At 39.1% G+C, this 27,215-nt stretch overlaps 1 protein-coding gene across 6 annotated transcripts in view; it reads left to right on the forward strand.

The window, feature by feature from the left end:
* Positions 1-380: 380 nt before the first annotated feature.
* The window catches only part of wdfy3 (WD repeat and FYVE domain containing 3), a 103,485-nt gene continuing 76,650 nt past the window's right edge, over positions 381-27,215 (forward strand). For 4 of the 6 annotated variants that reach the window (XM_032577851.1, XM_032577854.1, XM_032577853.1 and 1 more), the window contains exons 1-2: positions 10,246-10,545; positions 26,285-26,495. In XM_032577851.1, the coding sequence (XP_032433742.1) occupies positions 10,517-10,545; positions 26,285-26,495 (240 nt within the window). In that variant the 5' untranslated portion in view covers positions 10,246-10,516. Of the gene's footprint in view, positions 624-10,244; positions 10,546-26,284; positions 26,496-27,215 lie in introns of those variants that run through there. The other 2 variants (XM_032577855.1, XM_032577852.1) reach the window with 2 other exon arrangements.

Consider the following 27,215-nt stretch of genomic DNA (forward strand, 5'->3'; position numbering starts at 1 on the left):
CACCTGCAGTTTTTATTAAAGTTTCAGAAGATTCTTATTGAAAGAAACTGATTTGGAAAAAAAGTTATTTTGCCTGATTTTATTTTTTGTTACTTAAATTTATTACTGTCATTTTGGTCCTTAGCATACCAAAATTTCTTTACGTTTTCAGTCTACAATGATTTAAAGTTTGATTATTACTGAGCAGATTACCTTTTTTAAAAAAAAAAAAAGTTGCAAAAAACATTCAAAATGTGGACACCACTGCACTGGTGTAGGCCCTAAGAAAAGGAGTAAGAATATATTTTTTAGATCTGTGTCCTTTAATGCAAGTCATTGAGTGCTTTTCCTAGGAGAATCCAACAGATGTCAGCTTTGTGTTGCAGATGTGGCTCCCCTCTCCACGCTGGCGGTGTCAGGAGGAGGATGCTGTTTGGAGGAAACTCGGCGCTGGGACCTAATCGCAACCGGGACGAGCTCCGCTTTATTTGGATGTTGAGGAAAAAATGGCCACCGGTAGAAGGAAGGAGAGGAAGCGCTCACCGCTGTTAGGTTTGCGCATCGTCTGAGACATATGGATGCACACATTGGAGGTTATCGTCAACGTTCCCACCGAAGTACTTCGCCTCAGAGGCCGCTCACTGGTGAGTAGGACGGCGGATACGCTCAGGTCTCTGGAGCGGCTAGTTAGCATCGCCAGCTAGCCGCTTAGCACAGTTAGCATATACAGGAATGTTCATCACGTCAGTTAACGGCACCAGCAACGGTGCAGCCGCTGTTAGCGTCACAATAACACCATTAAAAACGAGATTAAGAACTCAATTGTCGCACTATAACGTATAGTTTTAATATATATCTTTATAATTTCTTATTTTCAAAGCAATTCATTTGAAGACGTCACGGTTTAGTTTGACAGTTGTCGCTCAGATGCTGCGATGCTAGTGCGATCAGCTGGTTAGCTTCTTTGAGCTAACATGTTTCAACTGGAGGCGTTTCGGTGATCAACTGCAGGTCTGCAGCTGGGTTTTAACTCCGAGCTGATGGGGCTGGCTGAAGGAAAATGGGCTGCTTTGGGAAAAAAAAACCCCACAAGGACACTGACAAGATAACCTTGACAGACCACGAGAATGATTCAGTGTTAACACATTTTTATTCGTCAACATTAGTAAATCATGGTTGGGGAACAAAATCCTTAACTATCGATGGCTTTTGACTGTATATTCTAGATATTTTGCATATTCTGGGTGGTTATATCGGCCAGATTTGTTGTATTCTTGTACGCCAAAGGTGCAGATTTAGAATAACCCGTGGTTGCTTCTGGTCAGCGTTTTGTTTGTGGGTTTAGGGCCGACCTGGATGTCTGCACACCAGTTAATTAACCTACATCTTCATCTCTGCCTTGTATAAGGTATGTCAAAGCAAACGATTTAACTCGTATTGGCATTAAAACAACAAAATTATATAAATATTGTGGGTATATTTTAACAGAATATCTACATCTGAAATTTTGCTGCAATTTATTTAGAAATGGTGACCCAAATGCACGATCTGTTTAGAGTACATGTCAGTCGAATGTCGTGTGTAGGTTTGAATCCATATTTCTTACTTTTAAACAAAGCAACAGAGAATATTCTGTCTTTAGGCAAAATTATTTCTGCTAGTTTTATTTTTAACACTAAATATTTTAGTTGCATTTTAAAGTTTCCCATTTTTTAAGGAATCCAGATCTTGATAATGTGTCTTCTCATGCGTCCTGTCAGTTGATTTTTGGTGTACAGGTAGTTGGAAAGTTTAACATTAGCGGCTACTCCATTACAAATGTGCATAATATTTGTTGTTTTTCCTCTAATGTTGAAAGAAACACAATTTCGCAAATGCGGTGTTTCCTTTAAATGAGAAATGCAATTAAAACACACATGAATAAGTTTGTTCACATAATAAATGATTATAAAACATGCTGATCCATGATCCACCAACTACTTTCTGCTGTCCTCTTCTTTGTTGCTAGTGGCAACATGTGGTGACTCGTGTGATACGTAAAATGTTTTCATTGCAGTTTTGTGGAATAAACTAATTTTAATCAATTGTAAAAAAAAACAAACCTCATCCTAGCGGCAAAAGGTTTTTTTGAAAATGTTTTTTTTTTTTTCTTTTTCAAAATTTGACAGTCTCCATTAAGCAGATTTATTCTCGAAATGTAAAATTGTACAGTCATGTGGTCAATGGAAATATGGCTAGAGTTATATAGTTGTCTCCAGGCATATGTTGCAAGTAGAAATTAAGAAAATTGTTGTGGTTGTGTTTACGTTTTTGTTGGTAATTCTCAAATCTGCAACCCATCCATCTGTCTGTCCATTGTCTGTACCCACTTATCCGTGCAGGGCTGGATTTGCTTATCTCCAGTGGTCACTGGGCGAGATGCAGGGTACTTCTGAGCAGATTTCCAGTCCAACACAGGGCAACACAGCCAGTCATACCTTACAACAATTTAGAGAGACCAATCAACCTCACAGACTGTGTTCCCATTACAAATATGGGCAAATCTTTGTCAATATTCTGCTAATGTGAAAAAAAAACACAATTTTGCAATTGAGTTGTTTCCATGAAATTAAAATCAAATGTGTACAAGATTGTTCACTAAATCATTAAAAATGATGTCAGCGGGGGATGTAAACAGTTTCAGCCATGGCTCTAGCTCTCATCTGCCCGCCATCAGAGGAGACGTCGGCGTCTTATTTAGCTTTTGGAGCAACAAACCCCTCATACTTTAAAGCGGCTACGTAAGCAGCATTTTGGGGAGATTGTAGTCGGTCATTTTACAGAAGAGTGAGGGATTCAACACGTTTGAATGAGACACAACTTTTTATGAACTGTGTGATTCTGTAAGAGCTCTGGTGAAGCCAGAAACAAAAACAAGCCATCATCCTCCTACCACTTTCTGTTGTTTTCTTTGTCGTTTTCGCCAGTAGTAACATTCGGCTGTTGATCATATGACTCCGGTGATTCGAAGAAAGTGTTTCTATTCTAGTTTTGCAACATATATCTTTCAATATTTCTGAAAACCCTTTTTTATAAAAGAAGTTAGTTTTTTCAAAATTGGAATTTTTTCATTAAGCAAATTTATTTTCGTAATTTCAGTTTACACAATTCTTCAGTTAATGGAAACACAGTCATGTTTATGGAGTACCTGGAAAGAAATGTGCAACCCTCAATCACAAATAAAAAGCTTCAAAATTGTAGGTGCAGCCAGTGATTGTAATTACCAATCAATTGATTGGTGGTAGTAATATCTTCTGTGCTTTTATAATCTTCTAAATGCTCTTTGCAGTTATTTGTACCTTCATGGTATAAATGAATAACTTTAAGGCTTCTGCATAGCAGGAAAGAATGAAAATGATTTGGATTTCCCAGATCCCTACTTGAGTCTAACCTCAGGTGCATAAGATCAGAATGCCAGCCTTCGCAGTGTTAGAACGTGTTCAACAAAGTTGACCGCAAAGTAGAGAAGCTGCCTAGCTTGTAGATCCACTTTTATTTAACTGCTTTGACTTGACCCAGTTTTCCCAGGATTCAGCTGTCTCTCAGACCCCCCATGTTTAACCTAGAATGCCTTTACAGAAATCAGACTCCATCTACAAATTGTCCTCACTTAGTGGATGAAAAACAACCCTAATCATCACACCTTCACCATCATGCTGGACAGATTTTACCAGATGTTTGCACTTATTTCTTCTAAACATACTTCTGTGCAGTAGAAACAAAAATCAGGCCTCTGGCTCATTACGATTCAGCTGTGGAAACCTAAGTCATGTTATTTTTATAAAAAGGAAGTCTTCTCCTTATTCTCAACTTATAAAGCAAGCCATGCTTGTTCAGTCCTTTTCTTATTGTACTGTCATGACCTTTAGCATGGGGCATTTAACATGCTAAATGAAACCTTTAATATCTGAAATGGAGCTCTTGGGATTTTCTTTCATTTCTCTAAGCATTGAACTGTCTGACTTTGAGGTGGATTTTCTGGAAATTCACTCCTTGGAAGTTCAGTAACAGCTTAAATTGAAGAAACTCGATGTTTTAGCTGTTTTGCAGTTTTCTTGAACTTTGTTTCAGTTTTGTGATGCATAGAAACTTACCACTCAGAAAAAATCTGTCAGTCAAATGATGTTAAAACCAAATATGGAAAGATTGTATAAATATGGAAATACTTTTGGGCTTAATTGGAAATATATTTTTGCTGCTGGTGCATTCCTTTCGCCCTGAAACAACATATTAATAACCATGACAAATTTAGATTTTTAAAATTAGTTTTAACTGATGATAAAAATCATATGTTTGTTTCTCTTAGGTTTGGAATAGGATTTGTCATTTCTAAAACTTTTTAATATAACCCTTTACCCAAAAATCTTGTGTAGAAAATACCTCACACCTTGTTAATTTTCAGTCTGTTGCTCACACAGAAATAACGGTTTTTGTATGACATAAATTAGGTCTAAAGGCCTTATCAGTGTCATTTTCCTCCAGCTGCAAGCCTTAATAGCAATAGGCATAAAATATGCACACAAGCTGAACCTGTTTCACTAAAGTTTCTTCAGGATAAAGTCTGCAGTTGTGGCTAAAAGAATAATCTCTGTAGCCACCAGAAAAATGCAATGAAGCATCACTTTTCCACCTTTCTTGGCCACAGATAATCATTAGAGTCAAATCTAATATAAAAACCAAATTATCTGAAGTGGCGGTTAATGTTGAGCATTTAGATGGATTTGCACGTTGCTCTCGATTCTAAACAGTGTTTCTGTCTGGTTGTAACTTTATCTTGAAATTGAGTTTATTTCTGCACAGAGAGCTGTGTGTGAAAGGACAGCAGAGTCACTGTGTGCTGGTACTGGAAGCAAGAGGCTCTGATTTCATGAACTTTGTTTTTCCTGTTTTAGTACTTTTATAGCTCCATCCTTGAAAGTGAGTGATGAAGTGAACTAACCCCTATTGACTCTGAAGTATCATATGAGGATTTCTGATGTGGTACAGATGCACAGATCTGAATGTTTTGGTTTATTTACTGTTTTTGAAGGCTTTAAAATACCAATACTAATTTCATCTAACACATACTTCTCTTTAAAAATTGTATTGTTATATAAAGGACAGCATCTAAATTATTCCTCGCCCCCCACTCCCTCGATTCTTGACTTATACCTACCACAAGATTTGCTGTCTTCATATTAGATTAGCTCTATCCAAAGTAACGGCACTGCTTCCATTGTTTACATCCTTCAGGGTTTCCTCATGAAAACTTGCTAAGCCCAGTGATTGGGATGGTAAGGCAGTTATCCAGCAGCCCATCGTGTTTTTAAGCTAAGAAATGTTTAAAGTTGACAAGAAATTTGAAAACATGAGTAGGTAATTATTTGCTATTGGAAGACATGATTGACATGCCTAAACACCGACTATAAAGTCTTAAAAAGCAAACACAAAAAAAGATAATTCTTTTGACTTGACTACTTTATTTACTAAAGTAGTTGGCATACAGACTAGTAACAACAGGCTGTGGTGAATAAAAAAGGACACCTAACCTTAGTATCCCTATGTGTTCAAATACTGACTTTACGTTTCACCAAAGAGACTCTGGTGTCACTGTTACTGGTGCTTGATGGGGGTGCAAGTACAGCCTGGTCACCCGCCAGGCTTAAAATACAGTCATGAGTTTTACTTGTGAAACAGGAAAAGCTTGGTGACCAGTCAGGCTTATAATACACTGGAGGAAATCCTAAGCCTGGTGGAGGTGCAAGAAAAGCCCAGTAGCCCGCCAGGCTTATAATACACTTATAAGCTTTGGCTGCACCCCAATAACAACCTTGTGGCTTGCTAGGCTTTTACTACACTTATAAGCTTTAGACCCCAAGTGAAGCTTGGTGGCCCGCCAGGCTTATGATACGCTAGGGGAACCCTTAACTGAATTTACCACTTCTGGCTTCTGGTGCAGAATTATGATGCATGTCACATGTCAATGAGATAAAATGTGACATGACTGCATATGTTTGAAGACTATTGGATATGTATCTGATTTAATACTGCAAATGGAAGTGGCAGCAATTAGATTTTTGGATGAAAAGACTGGATTTTTGCCATCCGGACTTCCCTAAAATAAGTCAGACATAGGTTGCATTTGCAGTGGGCAAATGCAGTGGGCATTTGCCTTGTTTTAATAGGATAAAACAAGAACAACTGTCCTGTACTGCGTGCAGAGCTGCAGACATGTCTCAGCATGTCGTAGAAAATACAAGTTCATTTTAATGAGCACACTGAAGGTTGTTGGTAGCCTTCATTGTTCAGAATCGGTTGTATGTTGTAGTTTTTGATTGATAGGTCGCATGTCAAGACTGATCCAGCAGTTTAATTTCCTTTCATTGTGTCTAGCAGACTGTTTTTAATAGGAAAAGCTCAAGACCTTCACAAATTGAATGTGAGCATACGGTAGCTTTAGCCTTGACTTCTCCCATTCTTCTGCTTTTCTCCCACTCGACTTTCATTGCTAGCAGGCTTTGTAACTTGAAACTCCTGTCAGTAGTTGAGTCTGCTTTCCTCTGCAGGGCTAAAACAAGGGTTGCCTTGACATAAATGCATATCTTTCATCTGAATTTGTTGTTTTGGTTCATTTTATCACATAAACTGCGTCTTATTTTAGGTAGATTTAGCAGTTAATTTAATAGGTGTTGACTGTTAATGAGCTGTGTTGCAGTTTTCTAATAGCTTGTCAGTTTGATTGTAGCCCATATTTAGGCAAATATTACTCTGTAGTGCCCTTTAAAACTGTTTGTATATTCTTATAAGTATTAAAATATATTCTGATAATTTACCATGTGTTTATTGTATGTCTTCCCCAGCTTTGATGTTTGGTAGCTGTGGATTTTATCAGAATATTTGCATTTCACTGGCCTGGAACTAACAGTTGCTTTGTGGTCTGATCCCGATGCTGAAACAGGTTCAACAGAACCGAGGGTTACTTTCTGGGTTAACTAATCCCAACAAAGAAGATCTTATTTACATGTGGTGATAATCTGGTTTATCATCTAGGGAAGTCGTGTAAAACAGTTTTGGGTGGAATGAAGTGGACAAACTAGAGTGAAACATCTGAAAGGAAACTTGTGATAACTTGAGATAACAGCCATATATCCGTCATTTTCCACTGCAAATATCATTTATTATCAATGTTATTAAGACATGATGGAGACTTTTACAAATAATCATAACTCTATGTATCAAAAAGCTCTAAAGATAAAAGGGAGAAATCGGGAAATTAGACTCCATATGTTGTCTCTTACTATAAATTGCATTTCATTCAGTTTTACTTGAATGTAAATAGAAACATTTTAGTAACTGAGCCTATATGAAAGAATGAAAGCAAATCTTCTGACCTGATATTACATCTTATCCCTGTGATTTCCTCTTTGTGCTGCAGCTCTTTGGATTTTGTGCTTTGTTAGCCTGTTATTGATTCGGTGAAACTATGAAGCTACATGTAAATCTTGCGGATAATGCAGCACGAGACTGGCTCTAATTCACCTCTCAGAGAACAAAGAGCGCTTCCTTTTGGACCAAGTGAAATGCTTTACAAAGAGGATGACGAAGTGAAAAACAATAAACGATAATATTGTTGCTTTGAGACCATTTTCAAATAGTAAGATGGTAATGGCATAATAATGCAAGAAACATTCTCAAATATTAATAAACTATAAATTCTAATGAACATTTAACACAGGAACTGGAAGACATTTTAGATATGCAAAATAAATAAACAAAATAACACGAAACATCTAATAAATTCAGTTAAGTCTCTGTAAACAAAATTGTTGATAAAACATACAAACAGATATTATTGAGCTGTTTTTAATTTATCTTGTGATTAATTGATTTATTGTTAATTGCGACAGGCCTAAATGTATCTTTATCAGTCCAAGAAGTAAAACTGGGCCTATGTTATTAACTGATGTTTATTTCCATCTTGTTGCTCTGTGTGTGCTTCTTGAGGGAACACACGTGATGTTTGTGTGGTATATGGTATACATATACATCATTTCCCAGAGCGAAAACCCCAAAAGGGTTAATAAGGTCTGTCTGTCTCATCTAGTTGTGTTATGTGCTTTTAAACTTATTTTGCAGAATTATTTTAGGAATCACAGGACGTTTGTTTATAATTAAACTGAATAATTTCAGTTTTTTTCATTCTCAGAAGGAACCAAAAGTGCTGAGGATAACAGGAAGTCAGTTTACTGCTAAACAGACGTTGCCAAGTACACAGTTATGTCTTATTTAGCTATTGTGCGTCATTTATTGTGCTGTTTAAATTCAAGGATAATTTATCCATTTTAAAGCATTCAGGAATTTCATAACAAATTATTGTTTTTTTGTTTTTTTATAAATAATGGGTTTATGGTTCTGTGTTTTATTGGGCGGTGTTTTGAGGCTGGATGTCGGCTTTGGGGTTATTCTATAGACTCTAGTGAAAGCAGGGTAATGGTTTGCTGTTTTATTGGACAGATGGAAAATGTAATATTCCAGCTTTGTTTATTGCCGTAATTTATTTTGATGTGTTTTTCATAAACTCTAACGCATAGCCACATTGAGTCATAATATAAAATGCCCTGCATGCTCATATAAACATTTATAATGCAGTTCCAGTTCACACAATGAGCCCAGTTTTAGGCAGATATTGCGACAAATAACATTCTGGTTGCTAAGGATCCCTTAAGGCTGTATAAGGCAACAGCTTTTTCTCTCGCTGCAGTTAAAGCCTCTGAGACTGGTTGGTGTTGTATTTTATTGTTTACTTTTTAAATCTTCAGCTGTATATTCAAGTTTGTGTGTTTTGTTATGAGAATGTGTTGCAGGCTTCATTCGGCGCGGCGTAGGATGTTTTTTCCCTGCTAGACTGATTTTATACACCTCAGTGTGCATCTGGAAACCATATTCCTGAGTCTTCTTCCTCATAAATATGTGAGCAAATTTCAACCTTCAGTAAAAAATAAATCCAGGAGCTCTGGGTGGCTCAGTTAGCAGAGCACATTCACCATGTGAAGAGGTTATAGTCCTCGATACGGTTGTCCTGGGTTTGATTCCCACTTTCTGCATGATCTCCATCTATTTACTGTTCATCAAAGGCCACGGGTGCCAAAAGATAAAAATAAAAACTCAAATAGCAGAGTTTTAAAAGGGATCATTCTCGTTAGGCCTGTTGCAAAATGCAATGAATCAATTAATATCATAATAAATTAAAATTAGGTAGTGGGATTTCTCTTTTGTGACCAAAGCAAACTCCTGCGTTTGTTTTGGTTGTATTTACCCAGAATGCCTTGCGCTATTGTGTGCTTCCTGTTGGGGTCTGTGTGGCATTCACATATTCATTCGAACAGTGCCAGAGTTCACTTCAACCGAACAGACCAGTGTTCACTTTTTGATCTGAATTAGAGTTTGATGCGGTTTGTTTTCTTCAATAGTTCTTGTTGCAGCGCCACCACAGGCAAGGAGGGGAATGGGTTTTTTTCAATTAGTTTGGATTTTCTTACAAACTGCAATGTTAAAGCAAACCAACAAACTTACTAGAGTTTGAGTAAAGCAGACTAAACAGGTCTGATTTTTTTTTTAAATCTAATTTTCCAAATTTTCCAAACAAACAAAAAAACGCAAGAATCTATCGCTAACAGGAGAAATAGCGAAAAAGAGAAATTCTACAATTGCTAAAATCTCATGTTACTCCATTTTTGTTTACATTTGTGAAGACGGAAGTTGCGCTCAGTATCTTCTTCAGAGGTTTTTGGATGTTTCCTTACATAGTTCTGGGTGCAGCGCCACAACAGGCGAGGAGGGGAACAGGTTTTTCAATTGGTTTGTATCGTTCGACAAAGTGCAGTGTTAAAGTGAACTGACAAACAAACAAACTGTAGTTCTGTTTAAGCAGATTAAACAGGACTGGTGTAATTACACCCTAAAGTCTTTTCACCCTCATTCTTTTTTATCCAACTTTACACATTTTCTTGAACTTTTGACAAATTTTTCACAAATTAACTTTAATTCCTTGAACCATAATGTCAGTGGTTTTAATTTTTTAATTTTGCTCATTTCTGGCAGTCGTGCGTCTCCTCCTCCTGACGAAATGGTTCATTCCTCTCTGTTATGGCTGTAGTGTTCGCCACACTCCACCCTCCTCTCTCTCTCTCTCTCTCTCTGAAGCTCTGTACACTCCACCCGGTGTCAGGGGGGGATCAGCTGTGCCAGTCCCGGTAGACCACACACACACACACACGCACACACACAGTATGCTTAGTGGAAAACAAAGCCTCTAGCACTGCCAGTTGAAGACGATCCCTGCCTCCGCGCTCTGTGCGTCCGTACGTAGCATGTGCTGTTCTGATGCTGCCAAGACGGAAAGGCATGACTCCGCCATCGCCTGGGCTTTTCGGAAAGGGACGTTTTCACAGGGGCACGAGCGGCTGATTTCTGCCTTTTGATGGGATATTTTTGTTTCTTCTGATGGTGAAGAGTTGAAATGCTGGCAGAGCGCAGAGAGAACAGCAGGTAGGAGAAATCAGAGCTGGGTGCTAAGCTTGTCTCCGTGACGACTCTTAGTTTGTTTACTCACTTCACCGATATAGAAACACACCAGTTTACAGGTTACTGATCATCACAGCCCTTATTTTCTGTTGTTTTAATCTCTGAGGATTAGGTCTGTTGCAATAAATAAATCAATTAATGGTACGATAAATTAAAATGAGCTTAATAATTTCCAGTTGCACAAATTTTTTTCTCTTTTCTTTCTTTCTACGAAAAACAGGATGAGAAAAATCCTCAGTCTGCTGCTTTGGTCTCAACTAGTCCTTATTTTGTTTTCATAGGCTTCATAATCCAATTTATGAGTTGTTTCTGTTGTTTTGATTATTTATTTTGGATGTATAAAATGTCTTCCAGTTCCTGTGTTAAAGGTTTATTTGAATTTAAAGTTTATTAATATTTGAGAATGTATTCTTGCATTATTGTGCCATTACCATTATATTACCTAAAATGGTCTCAAAACAACAACATTATAGTTTAATGTAATAACTTCTGGGACAATTTATCGTCCAGCAAAATGTGACAAAAGTATTGAGGAGTCTCTGGAATATATGTTTGGCAAACTGCACAGATGTCTCTGTTGCCACCATTTACTAAATAGATGCAGATAAATCCCTCATTAGATCCAAATAACAAATGTAATGTAAAAAGACAGAAGAATATTACATAATATTTCTCAGTTAGTACTTAAAGCATCAGGGCTCATAAAACAGTCGTAGACAGCAAAGATATTCTAAAAATATTGCAAAGCACTAAAAGCTCCTTCATATTTAGAAGTTATAATAATAAATACTTTACAATGTGACTGGAAATTCAAAAATAAACGATTATTTAAGGCACATAATGACTTTTTCAATATGCCCAGGGAATTATTTACTAACTTTTGATAAAGGCAGCTCATTCTTTTGCTAGATTAACATCCAGACAATAGCCAATGCCTCACAATGGTTGCTATGGGAACCTATTGTTAAACCATCAATGTTTTGTCATTTTAGTTAATGCACATGGAACAAAACACAATGCATGTAGTGTTTTTGGTATTTGTTAGACTGGAAGTAGTATTAATATCTTAAAGCATGAGCAGATCAAGTTTCTTAAAGATAAGTAATTGATGGAAATCGGTACACCGGTATGAGAAAAGTTAAATTCCTGGAAGGTTAATCAATATTTTTATTTTGCCCATTGGAAAGAGTACAAGCAATCTTCTCCATGCTTTTTTTTCTTGCATTTTAGAACTTTTTTTTTTTCCAAATTGTTTATTTTACGTTGTTTTATGGATTTTTTTTAGATACCTGTCTCTGTTTTCGTTGATTTAAATCAGAATCTGCCATGTGTATTTACTGTTTTGGGCTTAACTGTAAAATAAAAGCAAAATCAAAACTAAATCTGTTGTTGTTCTAAGTAAAAAAAGAATAATAGAGAACTTTATTCCAGTCAAAGCGTCAACGATGCTTCTGTAAATAAGTACCGTATTTTCCGCACTATAAGGCGCACCTAAAAACCTTCAATTTTCTCAAAAGCCGAGAGTGCGCCTTATAATCCGGTGCGCCTTATATATGGACCAATATTGAGCCACAACAGGTCTCGCAACTACGGTAAGCAGCCGCCAACTTCATTTTCCCCCGTAGAAGAAGAAGCGCGCAGTGCATGCTGGGTTTTGTGTAAAGACCCCAAAATGGCTCCTATTAAGAGACACGCTTACGACGCAGAGTTTAAGCTCAAGGCGATCAGTCACGCAGTAGAACAGGGGAACAGAGCAGCAGCCAGAGAATTTAACATGAACGAATCAATGGTGCGGAAGTGGATATATATTGTGATTGCACTAACGTTTGATTTACCGTAACAGTATCAGACTGTTTTTTACGTGTTTATTGAATCAAGGGAAAGTTCCCCTCCACTATATGTTATATCTTGCTGTTGTTAAAAGATAAACTGTGTCACAAAAATACCACGTCACTGACTTTACCTCGGGGAAAATAATAAAACAGCTGTTTATTCATTTTGGGAATGAACGGAGTTTTCAGAACGCTGGTTTGTAATCTATTAATAAAGTTTGACTGAAATATCTGACTATTTTGTTGACATTCCCTTTAGCGCAGCTCCATCTAATGGATGCATAACGTAACCCCAGCTTCTACTGTAGTGGCTATTCTATGCGCCTTATAATGCGGTGCACCTTATATATGAAAAAAGTTTTAAAATAGGCCTTTCATTGAAGGTGCGCCTTATAATGCCTTATAGTGCGGAAAATACGGTATACTTCACTTTATCCATGAATCTAGCAAATATTACTATAAAGGAAAGCAATAGCTGCATGTTAATAGTAAAATGAATGGCAGATATAACTCAAGTCTTCTAGGACGTCCTCACACCTCTGTGCTTCCTCTAACCTAACGTTAAACACTTTGCAGAAGTGGCAGATACACTCACTTAGGAAAAACTTTCACACTGAAGCTATTATTACAGCAAATGAACCGATTTGCCATGGTGTGTTCACAGACTAGAGGAAAAAACATTATTTGCATCTTCACAGTGGAGCTACTTTAACATCGGCCAGCTGGTCACCTACCAAATGATCAGAATATTTCTTACACAAATTAATCAAATCCTGCAGTGGATTTTTCTAATGTTTCCAGCGCAGACAGTTTCTCTCTTTGAAACCAAACATACCAGCATTTGTGTGGGGGGTTGGCGTGAAATCAGCACTCTGCCAGCGTGGTCTTTTAGTTTCTCTGAATTAGCATTTTGTTGGGAAAGTTTGTGTTTTATCTCGCTCCTGTCAAATCCCCCCATTCCTTTTCTCTTTCTCCACCACCTTCCCCTGCAAACTGTCAGACAAGAGGCTGACATTACGTCACTTTCTCCAGAGGAACAACCACACAGGCTTTTGAAGAGCTGGGCCTTTCCAGGGCATTCGCTGCCTTCATCTCCCAGGAGTTACTGTTAACTCTTCAAGACGTTCATTGAAGCTGGCGTTCGCTTAAAGAGAGTGCTTTAAAAAATAAATAAAAAGACGAGAAGACCCAGAAAACAGGCACAGATTCCCACTGCAAGGGAGTTGACATTCCATTGATGCCACCAACTCGTTTTCTTTGCTCCAGCCAAGACAAAAACATTTTCTGATGCAGTTTTTTCTGTTAGGAGCCCTGGCTGTGCCTGTAACATAAAATTAGTTGTGACAAATGCATTTACTTTTTGCACTATGATGGTGATTCTTTGAACAATGAAGGTAACATCATTAAAGATGCTGTCTTTATCGTCCTTGTCATTTCAGCTTTCCTTGAGATTCATCAATATTCAGTGTGCCGTCTGCCTCTGTAGGTCAGGTCCTAGACATTGATTAAAATTTCTTTCCTATTACACCAGGACAAAAAGACAAATAATAGATGCACAATAACAAATTTTGCTGGACGATAAATGGTCCCAGAAGTTATTGCGATAAACGATAATATTGTTGTTTTAAGACCATTTTCAAGTAATATAATTGTAATGAAATAATAATGCAAGAACACATTATTAAAGATCAATAAACTTTAAATTCTAATGAGCACTAAGCACTGGAACTGGAAGATGTTTTAAATATCCAAAATAAACAAACAAGACATCAGAAACAGCAAATAAAATGAATTATGAAATCTCTGTAAACAAATAAAGGAGCTAGCTGAGACCAAAATACCAGACTGAAGACTGAAGACTCTCTCTAGAAAGAGAGAAAATAGAATAAAAATAAATCATGCTATTGGAAATTATTGAGTGTGTTTTAATTTATCATGCAATTAATTGATTTATTGCTTATGGCAACAGGCCTAGTCGTTTGGCCTAACCTGGAGTTTTCGATCGGTTGCACACATACTGTAAGAGTCCGTGTGTGCAGTTCACCAAACAGGAAGATCGGTGACATAGAGCCTGAAGTCTGGGCCACTTATACATATAACTAAAAACACAGAGGAAGAAATATCAGTAAATGTAAAAACGTCAAAATTACGCTTATGAGACCAATTTTTGTATTTGTAAATGTATTATGAATGTACTTCCTCTTTAAACTTCTGCTTTTTTAATACAGTCAGATTGTCACGATAAATTTTACTGGACGATAAATATTCACAGAAATAGTTGTGATAAATGATAATGTTGTTTTTGAGACCATTTTAAAGTAATAGATTGATAATAGCATAATAATGCAAGTTCGCCCTAGCAAAGATGAGTAAAATTTGATTTTGTACAAAACACAACAATAAATACAACGGACATAAAAACCACACATAACCCAAACCATAAACAAAATAAATTATAAAGTCTCAGTAAACAAAATCTTAAAATTAAAATAATTTAAAGCATTATTCAGATGCTTTAAATTTAGCATCTGAATAATTGCTTAATTGTACCTGCAGCGCCATCCACTGTTTAACATAAGAACTACAATGGTTGTAAAGCTAAAATATGGAGAATTTTAATGAAAACCTGTTTGCAACTGGTAATTTGCTACTCTAGTGGAATAAAAGAAATTTCAGAAAGTGGAACAAGAAATATCGGTAAATGTAAAAACGTCAAAATTACGCTGATGAGACCAATTTTTGTATTTGTAAATGTATTATGAATGTACTTCCTCTTTAAACTCTTCTGCTTTTTTAAGTCAAAAATACTGATGTTCTGCTACTATCTGCAACTCCTGTAACTGAGAGAAAGTTGGGCATTTGCCAAGTAGAGAGGTATAGTAGTAACGAGGTGTTCTTTGGGTACAATGTTAGAGAACTTTAATTTTTTTTTTAACCTTTTATTAACTTGTGGAACTCTATATTAAAACTCTGCTGACTCTCTGGCCATCCCATGTATGAAAATCTAGCTCCACAGCTGCCAGTGTTGGGTGGAGAAATTGGTATCCTGTAAGGAATTTAAATTGCTTGTGCTTGCAGTTTATTCTCTGCAGCCATTTTGCACCAGGAGATAAGAGAGACTCGCATCTCTGTGAAGAAATTAGCTGTGCTCAGTTGCCAAAGGTGTGGGTAGGTTGCTTTATACTAAAATGGAAAACAGGCTGATTATGTGATGGGAAAACTAGATTTGATAATGAAGATATTTTAGGAGGCTGGAAAAATTAACTTAGCAAGGAGCAAATTTAGCATCTTGTTGTGTGGCTGCAAAGCGTTTTCATTTATGTTACTCTTAACAACTCTTATGAAGCCCAAGTGGCATCATGTGACCACAGACACTAATTTAATTATTTTTTTATTGTACTTCGCTAATTTGTATCATCTTTGTTCAAAAAGAACAGAGTACAATGACGGATTCCTCATTTTTTTCCATCTGGAGTTTAAATTTGGTCTCAATATTTTGTAGCATTTATTGCAATAATGATAAAAAGTGATAAAATATCTTTTTGGTATCAGACTGTATGGCTTTGACTTCACAGCACTGCAGTCAAAGCAGCACAAACACAAATGCTTCTCTTCATGAAATGCACATTTTCAGCAACAAGGCAATTCAAAGTGCCTTTCATAAATAAATGGAAAATAAAACAACAAACAAGCAGAACTTTATATTGCAGTGACAAAGTAAGAGAAAACTTACTTTGGGTTTGAGATTTTAGCCTTGATTTTACGGAACTCTGTGTTTCAGCAGTTTTGGTTTGTTTCAGATTAGTGGAGCATAAAAACCGGTGCTGCTTCTCCCTATTTGGTTCTGATTCTGTGGATTTAAAGTAGACTTTAACCAGAACACCACAGTAATCTGAAAGGTTGACACAACAACAAGAGATCTAAATTATTCAGTGATTTATAAAGTAAGAAAAGTGTTTCAGAGCCTTTTATCTGAGACTACAGGGGGCCAGTGAAATTTCCTCTGATCCTTCGGTGTTTGGTTCCCATGTGGACTGTCATATTGTGTCAGCTGCTTTTATTTAATCATTTGTGTGTTTGTCTGGTAACTTTGTGGTCTGGTTACTGTGTAGCATCAGATCATTAATCAGTGAGGTTTGCGTTTGACTTGATTTTGCTCCAGTTTTTTTTGGTTTTTTTAGAAGGCGCCTCCAAGCGGTAGCATTGTTCTGAACTTGAACAGATTCAAAATCAATTTTTCTGTGGAGCGATTGCTGCTTTTGTCCTACTGTTAGAAAAACTGCAATGCCAACAATATTTGTAAATATTGCAATTCTCAAAGATCAATAAACTTCAAATTCAAATGAACATTGAACACTGGAACTGGAAAACATTTTAAATATCCAAATTAAATAAACAACAGAAACAATAAATACATTTAGTTTTATTGTCTCTTTAAGCAAAATTATCCTTACAAAAACAAAGCTAGCTGAGACCAAAGGAGCAGATTGAAGACTTTTTCATCCATTTTTTGGTAGAAAGGGAGAATAAAAATTAAATCTTGAAAATGGAAATTATTGAGCCTGTTTTAATTTAACATGAAACTGATTAATTATTTATTTTGAAAGGCCTAAACTATTATTCAAAACCTTAATTTACCACATTATAATCTGTTCTATAAGTCTTCTAAACCCACCAGCATCTTTCTGGTAAAATGTCTATTTCTGTTCTACCAGAACCAGAGAAGGAAGTCTGCAGGACTCGGGTTGCTGTAGGTGGAGTGAGCGCTAATCCTTCATATGTCACTGCCTTCCCTTTTGTTGGTTTTTCCAGCTCAGCCTTATGCTGAAGTCGTATGACATGTGTTTGGCCCAGTTTGCGGTCCGGTTCCTCGCTGTGCTCCGGCTCCGCCGTTCTCTCTGCACTCGTATCTGCTTCACTGGCTCTCCGTTACATGGGCTCCTCGCAGCAAAGCCAACAGTCAGCATTGTTCAGGAATAAATGCTGGCTTTGATGTGCTTCAGGGATACATTACAGGACAGAAATAGATGAGCTGTTTCAGCATAAACATGTAACAATAAGGGGAAACTCATGTAATGTTTTTGTAATATAATTGACCTCAACCCATTTGTGGTTATTTGCTCTAAATAAATAACAATAGTCATCAATTAATCGATTGTTTGACGATTATTCGGTTAATTGGATAAGAAACTTGGCACATTCTGCAGATTTGTCATGTAATCCTTTTTATACAACATTAGAAACACATTAAAAGATGCAAATAAGCAAACTTTTTTTTGTTCCTTTTAAATGAAAAAATAAATATTTTATTGCCTGAAATGCAATAACAGTATTCCTTAAGTGAACACTTGTAGCAAAAGATGCATCTGTTGATTATTTTTGGATCAACCAATTAATATTTAGATAGCAAATGGTGATGAATAGATTTTATTTTTACAGCATTTAAACCAGGTGAAGCTAAAACTATGCTACTCGAGGAGTTCTAGTTAGAAAATATCTACAAATAGGGTCTTTTTTTAACCTTAAATGCAAAATATTTGTAGTTTTTATAATTATTTTTCTTACTGATCTGAAGATGTTGTGTAAATACTCCAGTTAACATATTAAATTATTTAAATAATTGACAACGATTACAATTCATTCTACTAATCCAATTAATCTTATCAGCCCTATTTACATGTCCGATGTTTAATTTTTAAAACTTTGTAACAAATTTGCCATTGACTTGGTGCCTCATTTTTACTTCCTTTTCCTTTTGTCCTCAGTAAACCTCAATTATATTCTGGTTACAGCTGTTCTCATAACCATTTCTTATTTAATTTTTGAGGTTTATTATTTTACAAAATGGCCATGAATGCTGAGAAAATATTCAGATCATTGGAGCAACACTTTGGCTAATCTTTACACCAATTTGACAATTCTAGAATAGTTTCTTATTGCAGTTTGACCTGATCCAAGCTGATCCGACTGACGGTTTCATAACGTTTCCTACATCATAGAGTGATGACTTGGGGCTCGTCGGGCCGGATATATTTAAACCACTTCTGCTTTTGGTTCCTTCATTTCTGATGTCCTGCGAGTTTTTCTTCTTGCCTGGAGGCTTTTCAACAGGACACGACCCGAGTTTCTATCTGAGCTGGCGGCTAAAGTCTGGACTTTAGTGCTGATGCTACTAAAGCCACTTCTTGATCACTTTGCTGGCTCAGACAAACGCGCTGTACACCAGCAGCTTTTCCCCACAAGCCCCACAGACTTTCTGCTATCTGACTAGTTGAAGTAGAAAAAGCCAAAAATCCAGTAGAGAGCTAATGTGGATTTGTGATTGGAACTAGCATGTTATTAGGAGTAAAATAGAAATAAACAGTGATTTGTGTCATAGTAGGAAGAGGAAGGACAGTCGCTGTAGAGGAACTGATTGGTGCGGCCCACCACCTGAGAGAAAGTCTGCAGAGATCACCATGTTCTTCCTTATTTACGCTGCTAAAACACAAAGTTTTACCAAGTAGTTTTGGTCTAGCTTCTAGTGAAAATAACTCGATACACTTGAAATAAGACAAAACTAACTTAAAAGTAACTTTTCAGTTACAAGATATAGGAGCTTGTTTGATATCAATAATTTCTTAAAATTTGCAAAAAAGTACTAATTCCATTGGCAGATTATATCACTTTTAAATAAATAAAACAAAATGCCAATTATATTCTGGTTACAGCAGTTCTCAATGTCATTTCTAATTTAATTTTTATGGTTTATTATTTTACAAGATGGCCATAAATGCTGAGAAAATATTCAGATATTTGGAGCAACACTTTGGCTAATCTTTACACCAATTTGACAATTCCAGATTAGTTTCTTATCGCAGTTTGACCTTATCTCTCCAAACCAGGGGTCTCAAACTCCAGTCCTCGAGGGCCGCAGTCCTGCAACTTTTAGATGTGCCTCTGCTGCACCACACCTGAATAGAATAATTAAGTCAGTAGCAAGGCTGGGAGAACTGATCTACACAAGGAGGAGGTAATTAAGCCGTTTCATTCCAGTGTTTTGTACCTGTGGCACATCTAAAACTGTAGGTCTGCGGCCCTCGAGGACTGGAGTTTGAGACCCCTGCTCCAAACTGATCCAAAAGATGGTTTCATAGCGATTCCTACATTCTTGAGTGATGGGGCTTATGTTATTGATTAATAATATAAGCAAATATATTCCTTAATATTTGCCAATATTAAGCAATTATTAACTCTAAACATTTCTTGCTGAAAAGTTACTGGTAAGTTAGTTTTGTCTTTTTTCAAGTGGTCTAAGTTATTTGTACTAGAAACTAGAGGAGAATACATAAGACTTCGTGTTTTCGCAGTTTACAAATAAATAGACAAAGTAAATTAAAAATAATAACACAGATTATTCATGATACATTTCCATCTCTATTCTGGAAATGAAAGCATGCACAATAATGGCTACCTGTTTCTTAAGCAACACAGCTTCTAGTATCAGGAGTGGAAATTCGATTCTTTTCCCTGGTGATTAATTTGTGAATCAGTTCACACCCACCGTAGTTTCACGTAGGAGCTCACAAGAGATTTTTCTTTTCCCAAGAAAAGTCTCTACAGACCAGTGTTGTTAAGAATTTCATAAAATACCAAAGAAGATACTTGGAATTTTTGTCTAATGATCAGATTACCCCTTTGGCCCTTTGCACCGGCCAAAGGGGTCGGGTGCAGTGTGGGATGGGTGGCAGCAGAGGGAGGGGACCCTGGCGGTCCGATCCTCGGTTGCAGAAACTGGCTCTTGGGACGTGGAATGTCACCTCTCTGGTGGGGAAGGAGCCGGAGCTAGTGCGTGAGGTCGAGAGGTTCCGGCTAGAAATAGTCGGTCTCACCTCGACGCACGGCTCTGGTTCTGGAACCAGTCTCCTTGAGAGGGGCTGGACATACTTCCACTCTGGAGTTGCCCAAGGTGAGAGGCGTCGGGCAGGAGTGGGCATACTTGTTGCTCCCCATCTCGGCGCCTGTACGTTGGGGTTTACCCCGGTGAACGAGAGGGTAGCATCCCTCCGCCTACGGGTGGGGGGACGGGTTCTGACTGTCGTTTGTGCTTACGGGCCGAACGACAGTTCAGATTACCCACCCTTTTTGGAGTCCTTAGAGGGGGTACTGGAGAGTGCTCCTCCTGGGGACTCCCTTGTTCTGCTGGGGGACTTCAACGCTCACGTGGGCAATGACAGTGAGACCTGGAGGGGCGTGGTTGGGAGGAACGGCCCGCCCGACCTGAACTCGAGCGGTGTTCTGTTGCTGGACTTCTGTGCTCGCCATGGATTGTCCATAACGAACACCATGTTCAAGCATAAGGGTGTCCATATGTGCACTTGGCACCAGGACACCCTAGGCCGCAGTTCGATGATCGACTTTGTCATCGTTTCATCGGATCTGCGGCCGTATGTCTTGGACACTCGGGTGAAGAGAGGTGCGGAGCTGTCCACTGACCACTACCTGGTGGTGAGTTGGCTCCGGTGGTGGGGGCGAAAGCCGGTCAGACCTGGCAGGCCCAAACGTGTTGTGAGGGTCTGCTGGGAACGTCTGGCGGAATCCCCTGTGAGACGGAGCTTTAACTCCCATCTCCGGCAAAACTTCGAACACGTCCCGGGGGAGGTGGGGGACATGGAGTCTGAGTGGACCGTGTTCCGTGCCTCCATTGTCGAGGCGGCCGATCGGAGCTGTGGCCGCAAGGTTGTCGGTGCCTGTCGCGGCGGCAACCCTCGAACCCGCTGGTGGACACCTTCGGTGAGGGATGCCGTCAGGCTGAAGAAGGAGTCCTATCGGGCCTTTTTGGCCTGTGGGACTCCGGAAGCAGCTGATGGGTACCGGCGGGCGAAGCGGCATGCGGCTCGGGCGGTTGCTGAGGCAAAAACCCGGGCGTGGGAGGAGTTTGGAGAGGCCATGGAGAAAGACTTCCGTACGGCTTCGAGGCGATTCTGGTCCACCATCCGGCGTCTCAGGGGGGGGAAGCGGTGCAGCACCAACACTGTTTATAGTGGGGATGGTGTGCTGCTGACCTCTACTCGGGACGTTGTGGGCCGGTGGGCAGAGTACTTCGAAGACCTCCTCAATCCCACCAACATGCCTTCCACTGAGGAAGCGGAGCCTGGGGACTCTGGGTTAGGCTCTCCAATCTCTGGGGACGAGGTCGCCGAGGTGGTTAAAAAGCTCCTCGGTGGCAGGGCCCCGGGGGTGGATGAGATCCGCCCGGAGTTTCTTAAGGCTCTGGATGTTGTAGGGTTGTGTTGGTTGACGCGACTCTGCAATGTCGCATGGACATCGGGGGCAGTTCCCCTGGATTGGCAGACTGGGGTGGTGGTCCCCCTGTTCAAAAAGGGGGACCGGAGGGTGTGCTCCAATTATAGAGGGGTCACACTCTTAAGCCTCCCTGGCAAGGTCTATTCAGGGGTCCTGGAGAGGAGGGTCCGTCGGATAGTCGAACCTCGGATTCAGGAAGAGCAGTGTGGTTTTCGTCCTGGTCGTGGAACGCTGGACCAGCTCTACACCCTCGGCAGGGTCCTGGAGGGTGCATGGGAGTTCGCCCAACCAGTCTACATGTGTTTTGTGGACCTGGAGAAGGCGTTCGACCGTGTCCCTCGGGGAGCCCTGTGGGGGGTTCTCCGGGAGTATGGGGTACCGGGCCCTTTGATACGGGCTGTCAGGTCCCTGTATGACCGGTGTCAGAGTCTGGTCCGCATTGCCGGCAGTAAGTCGGGCTCGTTTCCGGTGAGAGTTGGACTCCGCCAGGGCTGCCCTTTGTCACCGATTCTGTTCATCACTTTCATGGACAGAATTTCTAGGCGCAGCCAAGGTGTTGAGGGGATCCGATTTGGTGGCCTTAGGATCTCATCTCTGCTTTTTGCAGACGATGTGGTCCTTTTGGCTTCATCAGATCGTGATCTGCAGCTCTCGCTGGAGCGGTTCGCAGCCGAGTGTGACGCGGCCGGGATGAGGATCAGTGCCTCCAAATCCGAGGCCATGGTCTTGAGCCGGAAAAGGGTAGAGTGCCTTCTCCGGGTCAGGGGGGGTGTCCTGCCCCAAGTGGAGGAGTTTAAGTATCTCGGGATCTTGTTCACGAATGGGGGAAGAAGGGAGCGGGAGATCGACAGGCGGATTGGCGCAGCGTCTGCTGTCAAGCGGGCGCTGTACCGGTCCGTCGTGGTGAAGAGAGAGCTGAGCCAAAAAGCGAAGCTCTCGATTTACCGGTCGATCTACGTTCCCACCCTCATCTATGGTCATGAGCTTTGGGTCATGACCGAAAGAACGAGATCGCGGATACAAGCGGCCGAAATGGGTTTTCTCCGTAGGGTGGCTGGGCTCTCCCTTAGAGATAGGGTGAGAAGCTCAGTCATCCGGGAGGGACTCAGAGTAGAGCCGCTGCTCCTTCACATCGAGAGGAGCCAGTTGAGGTGGCTCGGGCATCTGGTCAGGATGCCTCCTAGACGCCTCCCTGGTGAGGTGTTCCGGGCACGTCCCACCGGGAGGAGGCCCCGGGGAAGACCCAGGACACGCTGGAGGGACTATGTCTCTCGGCTGGCCTGGGAACGCCTCGGGATTCCCCCGGAGGAGCTAGAAGAAGTGGCTGGGGAGAGGGAAGTCTGGGCCTCCCTTCTGAAGCTGCTACCCCCGCGACCCGACCTCGGATAAGCGGAAGAAGATGGATGGATGGATGGATCAGAAGAAAATAATAAAAGTGTGGCAATATTTTTGTTGTCTTAACTTGTGCAAAGCGGTAAGCAGGTGAAAATGTTTTCTAAAAACATTTTTAAGATTGTTGAGGCGATGCTTTTCTGAAACCTAAATTTCCCTCTTTAGAGCTAACTGCAACCAAACCCTGCAGAAGCATCTGCAATAATTAAATCAATACAGCATTTTCATTACAGAACAGTACATTCTCAGAGTTATTATTAAACATTTTAAATGTTATTTGATCAAAAATCTGTTTTATACTCTTCAACGTATAGCAAAGCTATCATGCCATACAGTTTAGAAGAGCTGCCTCTCCAGGCCTGATACTGATAACATGACTTTAATCTCCATCTGCTCCAGGCAGGGTTATAACCTTCCTTTGAAAGCCTACACTTTTATTGCTGGACTTGTTTTAGTTCCTTATCTCAGACAGGCAGAGCTGCGGGTTAGTAAGGGCCGAACGCTGTGCTACGCTGCGCTACGCTGCTTCCAGACACCCGCTGTATTGTAAATGTCAAATCCTTCGCCTTTCAGGTCTTCTCTGCTTTGATTTTTTTTCCCCATCATGTGTGTAAAATGTGTCTGAGACCAACACAGCATCCAGCCCTGTCTCTGGTTATTTTCTGATGAAATCTTTGGCCAAGCTACAGATAAAAGCCACAAAGCTGTGATGTGACTCAACGGAGTGACTCACAACACGATTACAGCAGTATTTGTTGTTCCTTTCATTTCTGGCTTTTTGGTCTTACGTTGACTAAACACAGTTAAGAGATGTTTACATGTTAATTTGTTTCCAGATCCCGCAGTTCTGACGTGATTGTTGAGAGCTTGCTTTGTAAAAAAAATAAAATAAATAAAAATAAATAAAAAATTGTTCTCCACTTGGAATAAAACGGCAGCAAATGGCGACTGTTGCATTGTGTAGCGGTTGGTTGGAGTTCATGCAGAGGGCAGCACTGAGGTTTTGCTAAAATGACTTTCTGAAGTCCTTAGTCTGGAGTAATGTTGTTACCATCACAGATGCTAGATTTGTGCCAGCCAGCTGTCGGATGACTTCATGATGTCGCTCTCTGTGTTCCTGCATGACGGCATTTAGAGCAGGCATGTCCCAAGAGTTCAGCTTAAATATGAGAATAGAGTCTGAAACCACTAAGAGTTGATGAAAATGGAAATTTGTGAAAGCATAAGAGAAAGATTTTTACAGATTAATGAAAAACAATATATATATATTTTAGGTACAACAGTAAGTATTTTTCTTTAAATAACTTGTCTCTGCTTTCATTGAATTCAAAACACAGAAGCCAAACAGTTAAAGATATAAAAATGATTAAATAAAATCCTCTGGTAACCTGAGTGGAGATAGTTATAAGGACTGCTCATCAATTTAAAGCAAAAAAGCTTCATTTTCCAGCTTTCATTACCTTGATTATGTTGACAGTAAAAGCATTTTCTCCTACAAAATAACTTGATGAAAGAGTGGGCATGTGAAGAGGAAAATATTATATTTTTCAAGGTTAGACTCTTCCTTCATTTCCTTACATTATTATTCTGCTGTTTCTGGTTTTATTATTGGATGTTTATGTACTCTATTTAGGCTCAACGAGTGTCTCCTAGCAACCAGCTCAAATAGTCTTGAGAGATGCTGGCAAGTGGAACAAATGGCTAAATGTACTGATTCTCAACCGTTCTCTGGGGAACAAGAGCTCAAAATTAATAACAGCGATGTTTGTTTACTTGTTCCTATTGTGTCAGAAAAAACAGACCATAAACTGACAGTAACAGTTCTCTATAATCATCTTACATAATAATAACATGTTTACTTTGGGGTAATAAGTTATTGTTTTGACATATTTGTTGCTGTCGTAAACCACAAAAAGTGTTATTAAACTATTTTTGTTTTGTTTTTAATAAACTAACAGAATTTTGTATAATCAAAATAAGCGCAGACATACGGACGACATTCTTCTTTTATGTAGTGATACATTTATTGCAGACATGTCACCCCCTATAGGCCAGGAATGGTTATTACAACTGTTTATTCATTTTTCCAATATGAAATGGATTAACACTGGAGTGAATTTAAGTAGTAGTTTTGTTAGTTGATCCCTTATGTCAGGGGAGACCAAAATGTGGCCCGGTGGCCATTTATGGCCCTCGGAATGATTTTGCATGGTCACTGATTGGAATTCATGAATGGTTTTAATTTCACTGACAATTTAAGAGATTGAGCAAACATTTTAGAATAAAGAGTTGTTCATGTTTTTTGTTGTTGCTGAGAATACTGTATGACAATTGATGCTACATTTCAGAAATGATTTGCCTTTCGTGTACTGTGGCAGATATAACATGTATTATAGATCTGTTGTCTACAAAAGTCATCATTAATAGCAATAGATAATACATCAGATAGACTATTCAATATATAGAATGTTCTCTAGATCCGATCCAGAACTATAGCACATCCTGGGGGATGTAGGCATCAACTCACTCACTCACTCTTTGGTTACCTAGCAACAACTTGTTGCGTAACTTGCGCAGCAGCAATTTAAGGTTTTGCTACCATGACTCAAAACTGCTTAAAAAAAAAAAAACAACAACATCGTGGAGTAAAAACTGTGGATAAAACTGTAAATGTCATGCCACCAGTTTAGTAATATTTCAGATACTTAAAACAAAAGTTGAATCAATAATTATTGATATTGACTGATATGAAACATTTATCTCGTCCAGCCCTACATTATAATCTACAAAATACGAAACATTTGTTTCATATTTTGTACTTTCCTCAGACTTTTTAGATTCTTAAATATCCTTGCATAAGAAAGGACATAGTTTAACGTAGACATGCAGATGTATCTTTATTAACATTGGTATTGGTCGACGTTAGTCGTTTTTTTAACATTACCAGTATTGGGCCGATATTGAAAATTATTATTTTCATCTTGTTGCAGTATTTGTCATCTAAAGAACAAAATCGGGGTTAATTGTGTTTCTACTTTGATCGCTAGCTGTGGCATTTGCTGTTTTGGAATGAAAACCAGTTTTTCTTATTTTGACTTACAAAAGTTTGATGTTTTCATGATAGATTTGTCACATTAACCCGAGTATAAATCACTGCCTCAGTCTCTGAGTTAAATCTGTTTTCTTCTCCGCAGGGCTGCCTTTGCCCTGACAAAGCCGCTCAAGATGAACATGGTGAAAAGGATCATGGGGCGGCCGCGGCAGGAGGAGTGCAGCCCGCAGGACAACGCGCTCGGCCTGATGCACCTGCGGCGCCTCTTCTCCGAGCTGTGCCACCCTCCTCGTCACATGACCCAGAAGGAGCAGGAGGAGAAGCTCTACATGATGCTTCCTGTGTTTAACAGGGTAAGTCGCTCCAAACCAAGGCGGCTCAATACAGATCGTCTCCGTCACATTTGTTCTTCGGAAAGAGAGTAGTCAGAACACTTGCCAAATTAAAAAAATAAATTACATTATTCTCACCTTTTTACATTTCTGACAGTATCAGCAGAGCTATAAATTAGAGGTCCACTTAAAGAGAATTTCAGAACATAGCACCTCTTTTTATTATGATTTACAAAGAATAAATTAACTTTCTTAAGCTGTGAGTGTTGGACATTTGACACATTTGCAAGAGTTTAAAAAAATTTTTTGTCTTTTTTTTACAAGAGAAAAACAATAAATCATGCAAATGGAAATTACTGATCTGATTTTAATTTATCATGTGATTAATTGATTTATTGTTTATTGTGACATGCCTACGTATAAACTGAATTTAATTAACTAAAATTTTCTAATTTGTATTTTTTTAAATATCAGTTGTATCTGTTGAGACTTGTATGTCAAACTACATGTCACAATTCATAAATAAGAATAGAAAAACATGGCAGTGGTCTTGAATTTAAATAATACAGAAAGCTGGGCTAGAACTACAGAACAACACCAGGTGCTTGGCATTAGCGTTATGTTCATCTTTTTTTGCCCGCTGTACCACAGTGAGCCAGTAGAGGTTTAAATTTGTGTTTTTTTCCATATAAAAACTGAGAACATAATGATGGCTGCTTTTCAAACTCTCCTGCCTGCTGT

The sequence above is a fragment of the Xiphophorus hellerii genome, chromosome 12, assembly GCF_003331165.1.
Source record: "Xiphophorus hellerii strain 12219 chromosome 12, Xiphophorus_hellerii-4.1, whole genome shotgun sequence".
NCBI lineage: Eukaryota > Metazoa > Chordata > Actinopteri > Cyprinodontiformes > Poeciliidae > Xiphophorus > Xiphophorus hellerii.